The 5,730-nt window shown below is 43.0% G+C and overlaps 1 protein-coding gene across 4 annotated transcripts in view; it reads right to left on the bottom strand.

Moving 5' to 3' along the window:
• The window catches only part of Cdkl1 (cyclin dependent kinase like 1), a 70,176-nt gene that overhangs the window by 17,592 nt on the left and 46,854 nt on the right, over positions 1–5,730 (bottom strand). For all 4 annotated transcript variants that reach the window (XM_008829852.3, XM_008829851.3, XM_008829853.3 and 1 more), the window contains 2 exons: positions 3,959–4,031; positions 1,176–1,266 (listed from right to left, as the gene is read on the bottom strand). In XM_008829852.3, the coding sequence (XP_008828074.1) occupies positions 1,176–1,266; positions 3,959–4,031 (164 nt within the window). The remainder of the gene's footprint in view (positions 1–1,175; positions 1,267–3,958; positions 4,032–5,730) is intronic.

Raw genomic sequence — 5,730 nt, 5'->3', positions numbered from 1 at the left:
AGCTGGTTCCTCTAAGCTTCCAGGTGTCTCTTTTGATTTTATGTTGGAGTGGCCAGATTGCTTTTGTCTTTTGGGGTTCCCACAGAGTCCCAAGTCAGATGAGCATCAGATACTTTCAGCCTTTTTCCTAAGGTCTGGATTCCTCCAGGAAAGATTTTGGCCTCAGGAATTTGGGAGTTGGACTGGCCTGGGAGCTGGGCCCAGGAAAGATGCTGCTCTAGGGGGCAGCTAGTGACCATGCCACCCAGAGATGCAAAGGAAGATGGGGGTGGGAAGAGGCCCCAAGGGCTCCTGGGGATTGTACTGAGGAACTGAGTTGGTCTGGATGCAAAGGTTCAGGAAGAGCAAAGGTCATCCCTGGAGTCCAGGAAAGAGACTTGGTGGGTTGTGCAGCCCAGGGAAGCAGAGGGAGGTGAGGGTGGGGCCAGGCCCAGGGGGCTCCTGGGGACCCCAGAAGGAACTGGGTTGGTCTGGATGCAAAGGATCAGGAAGCAGTGGTGGTTCCCCAGGTGCATGGGGCACCAAGACAAGGACTGGGACAGTCCCAGGCTAGGAAGAGAGATGGGTGGGGGAGGTGGTAGGGTGAATGAGGTTGGGGGCGTCAGGCCCAGAGGGTGCGATCGACTTACCCCTGAGAGAGGCCTGAGTTGTGCAGGCCAAGGAAAGCAGAGGGAGGTGAGCAGCATGTTTTTCTTTTTAAAAAATTGTATTACATTTATTTATTTAATGTGTGCGTATGTGTACATGCTTACATGTGTGAATGCTGCAGTGTACATGTGGAGGTCAGAGGACAACTTACAGGAGTCTGTTCTCTCTTTCCAGCATTTGGGTCCTGGGGATCTAACTCAAGTCTTCAGGCTTGGTGGCAAATGCCTTTACCCACTGAGAAATTTTTTTCTGGCCCTAGCATGCTTTTTTTTTTTTTCCTTCCTAGCATGCTTTTTTATAACCACTTTACTGTGGCACAGTTTATATACAGCATACATATCTAAACCACTGTGTAGTTTATACATTTTTCAAATTATAATTCCATTACAGAATTCTGCAAGTCAAGGACTATAATTTATAGCAAGGTTATGCCCTGAATAGAATACAAGAACCAGCTTTCTAAAGCGGCTAGACCCATTATCACAGCAAGAATGTTTCTTTTATACTGTAGGAAATTCAGTACTTACTCAAAAGACGAGCAAATCCAAAGTCACAAAGCTTAATGACGGAATGTTTTGTGATGAGGATATTTTCCGGTTTCACATCTCTATGTATGCACTAGTTGAAAAATCAAAGCAAAGACATGAAGGCACAGCTATATTTATCAAATACTGGATAAATCACTTTAATATCTCTTTGGCCTGTTGGATAATAAAACAGCAGCCTAAAAATAAAATTAGTTCCATATCTATAGACAGAATCACCCCCAAATTCCTGAAGGACCCCAAAAGACCAAGAAGTGTAATGAAAAATGAAAGTAGAGGAACAAGACTCAGCCAATAAAAATACCTGAGAGTTCTAGACACATTTGAATTTCAGACAATTGACAATTTATTTTCAGTGCTGGGGATCAAACTCAGGGCCTTTTGTGTCCGCTCTACCACACTTCCAGCCCCAGCAAATAATTTAAGTATATTTCATACGGTCTTTGGAACACACCTATATTGGGAAATTATGCTGGTTATTGGAACTTCATATTGAACTGGGAGTCTTGTACTTAATCTGACAACTGTTTTGGAAAGGAAAATACTGAAAGGCTCTGAGAGAGGCCTGTGCTTCTGTTGCAGGGACCTGGTGCATATGCAGAGTTCCCAGCTAAGCTGCTAAGCTGAGAACACCATCTGCTGGTAAACAGGACAAGCCCTGGGCCTGCTGAGATAAGCTGGGAAGAGAAGGCGGGAACTAGATCTTGCCAGGAGATCTCCATTCCAGTTCTGACATTTGTTCTGACAAGATAAACAAGAGCAGGCAGAGCCTCACCCTCTGGGGAGCGCTAGATGTCAGCTCTGTCCCACAGCACATCAGGGCTCTTAGCACTGCCTTCTCCCCTCAGGATGAGGCTCCTGCTTGTCATTTAGACTCTGATCACCTGGTTTCCAGATTGCATTCTTGAACTGGGTGAAGTTACAGAGAGGAATGCTTGAGACTTTTACGTGACTTTCTTATTAAATGACAATTTTCTTGGCAAACAAAACAAAACATAGAACCCAAATCAACAACTTAATTAACAATCCCATTTAAATTTTTTAGAGTTTTTAAACCCTGCTCAGGGCTCCTAGTGATCTGTCCTTCTCCCAAGGGTTTTCCTTTTTGCTGGGAATGTTGGATCTTTCTACAACCCAAGAGACTGTGTTGGCCTGGAGCCTGAAACCCTGGGGTTATCCTTGACTTTCTAGAGTCTGGAAAGAGGACAGAAGTTCTTTTTGGGCCCAGCCTGATCCTTCTCCAAAGAATCTTTAGGGTGAGAGATCAGCATCAATGTTTTCCCACCAGCAGTTTTTATTCTGGAAAAAATTGAGGGAGGCATTTTTGAATTGTTATTACAGTCTATCTGATTCTCAATAATTAATGGCTCTGGAGTCTCAAATGTTTCACCAGTCATTTCACGTATTGCTATAAATGGGTCCATCCACGAATCTCATGATGACATATAGGCAGAAGGACTTGGAAGTAAGAATGTGCTCCTACGCAGTTTGGGAATTCTTTACAAGTTTCTGTACCCTTCCCCATCAGCATGGAGTCCAGCAGAACATTTCTGGCTCTCTAGGGAACTGTAGTATGCATTATATTACTAGGGCACATGTTTTCTCTCTCTCTCTCTCTCTCTCTCTCTCTCTCTCTCTCTCCTTCCCCTCCCTCCCTCTCCAACCCCCACCTTCATGCTGAAACCTCTGTCAGTGCTAACCATCACACCATTACTCACAGTGACTAGTAATACAACGTGTCCACTCTCCTTGCTGTATAATGGTACCTTTTTTTCAGGGTTGGGGGTCATACCCAAGTCCTCATGCATGGTGGGCAGCAGTTCTACCACTGAGCTACACTCCAGCCCCAACAAGCATTCTAGTCTTCAGCTAATGAAGGTCCAGGAGAGAAGTGCTGTTCTCATATTTTTGTCTGGAAATGCAGCTTCAGAAAAGCTTACTTGGAACGGACACAGAGGGAATTTAACCTCACAGGCTCAACCGACCCTGGCAGTTGGGATGACAGATGGCTGCAGTCAAATTGTGCTTGTGGCCAGAATGAAACCCCAACACTATGATCTGGGTTGTTTGGTTTTGGTGCTTGGAATCTGATTTTTTTTTTTCTTTTTGCTATATTGGTTGGTTGATTGATTGCAGTGCTGGGGATCAAAGCCTCATTCATTCTGGGCAAGTACTCTACCACAGAGCTATGCTCCAGCCCAGGAAATACAGGAAGTAAGCAGCACTGTATTGGGGGGGTGGGCAGCAGGTTTTCTAGTATCTGTCAAGTTATATCACCTGGACAGTCACCCACTGTGCCTCCCTCCAGTCCAGCTGTGGCCAGGAGAGCAAGGGGCCTACCTTAACCCAGACTTGGTACTCTTATCTCCCCAAAGCAGACACCAGCACAAGTTGGGCATGGGCCTCCACCCACTGCCACTGGCATACTCCAGCTGAACAGGCAGGAAGCCTCTGGTGCTACCTCTCCCAATTTTAAAGTCTTTGGGGGAACCAGTCCTTATATATACTCCAAGTAAATGGAATTCTGCCTCACGTTTTACAAGGTTAAAAATATATGTAGGTTTCTTAAACTCATTTTTAAAAGGCATGTTTTATAAGATCTGAGTACAAGGGAATAATGAAGCTGGCACTTTTAGCCTCTTATCCCAAACAGGCTTAAGAAGGTTTGGGTAAAAAATTATACCCACAAGGATATGATATAAATGAATAAGCCTCAACCTCAGCCTGAGGAAAGCAGTCTATTTTTCAAAGAGCATGAGACTTACATTGTGTTTATGGCAGAAATTTACAGCTTGCAGTGTCTGCCAAGTTATGCTCTTCACGAGATGTTCTGGTACCCTAATAAGACAAAGAAACAGCACAAACACATTCTTCAGTGTAGCCATGGGATTCAACTCAAGTAACAAAAGCAAATCAAGACAGACTTCAATATCAAGAAATCCCAGGAGACACATAAAGTCATCTCCCTCCACACTCAGTTATCATACAAGTCCAAAGTGTTAAGAATGTGTGACCAGCACAATACTGAATTGTAGATTAGCAAAAGCACAAACACCAGTTTTTACAAGGGAGGACCACGAAAACACACAGGGATTTCAACAAGCATTTGTGACCACCTGCGTAAACATTTAACACTACTGGGATTCTACCTAGAAACTTTAACTCTGCCAAGCCCCAGTTCCACACAGAGATTTTTGCTGCTGTAAAGCTAGTTATTATATAGCTCAAAAGACACTTTCTTTGTTCATATTGCTCAGAACAGATGGTCCTGAAGCAAGACTCATCTTCTTTGTACAAACAGTGTTTCTAGATTCCTGAGTTCCTTTGTTTTCTTTGGGGGGAGGGGAAACATGGAAGAGGTTTATATCTCATACTATATGACAAAGTATAAATTATAAACCCAGAGAAGCATCTTGATCCTGTCCCCAAACTGCTCCTCTCTCCTCACCAGCTATATTACCTTCACATCTTTCTGCCCTTTCCTCCATCACAACATCTAGCTCTGCTGCTTTTCCTGCCCCTTTCCCCCTGACTTGCTGCTAATTTAATCATGACAGCCAGAAGCCCCAGCAGGTGCTTTGGGTAATTTGGAAAATAGCATCTCATCTGAGAGCATCTTTTTAAAGTATGGGGCAGTGATTGACTCTAGAGAGAGTGTGCTTATTGTCAGAGAACACCCCCGCCACCAGCTGAACTTAGTGTTTTATGAATCAAACATTAAATGATGTTGTTGTAGACCTCAGCAAAACTAATAAGTAGGCCTGGGAGGAAACACATGTAACTGTGTGTAAAAGATGACCACACAAAGTCACTTCTACTCTCCAAGAGAGGCCATCAGGCCACTGTTGTCACAAACCAGATGTGCAGGAAATCCTTTCCAGTAAATCAGAGGATGCTTGAACAGAAGGGGACAAGTGGAGGAAATGGAGAGGTCACCTACAGGAAGAAGAGCCAGGACATTTTTGGATCAGGACTATGTCCCCAGGCTTGAAGTAGCTTTCTCCTTCCTTCTACTCATAGTGTATAGGCACAAACACTAGAAAACTTACTGTCCGGCTAGAAGGTTAGAAAAAAGGTGGTATTTCAGGCTCCCCAGCCTCCATCTTTTGTGTGGTTATTCAACAAATTATTTTTTTAATTATTCATTTAATAACCACACAATTAGGAGAAGCATTCTATTACAATAGCATTGACATATTCAACAATTTCCAGAGGAGCTAAGATGCTTCTCTTTCACAATTGCCTGTAAATTTTTAGGTTTACAGTTGAATTAATACAGTTATACAATATTGTACTCAGTATAAACCCTATAAGACATAAATTAAAATTAAATGAGGTTTTAACCTTTAAAAAAGATTCCATTTCCTTATTAAAATACACAGTTTCATACAGAAAAATTCATTTTTAATACAATTAACATTGAGACGTTTGCACATACATTTCTAACCTCTATATATCTGATCATCAACAATCACAGTCGGTTACTTTCTGAGCTCCTTGGCATCTGAGCATGGATATAAAGTCATCAGGTAGATTT

The sequence above is a fragment of the Nannospalax galili genome, unplaced genomic scaffold (genome assembly GCF_000622305.1).
Source record: "Nannospalax galili isolate Female #2095 unplaced genomic scaffold, S.galili_v1.0 scaffold253, whole genome shotgun sequence".
Taxonomy (NCBI): domain Eukaryota; kingdom Metazoa; phylum Chordata; class Mammalia; order Rodentia; family Spalacidae; genus Nannospalax; species Nannospalax galili.
Note: the sequence above shows the minus strand (reverse complement) of the source record. Positions and strands in the feature narration are given on the sequence as shown.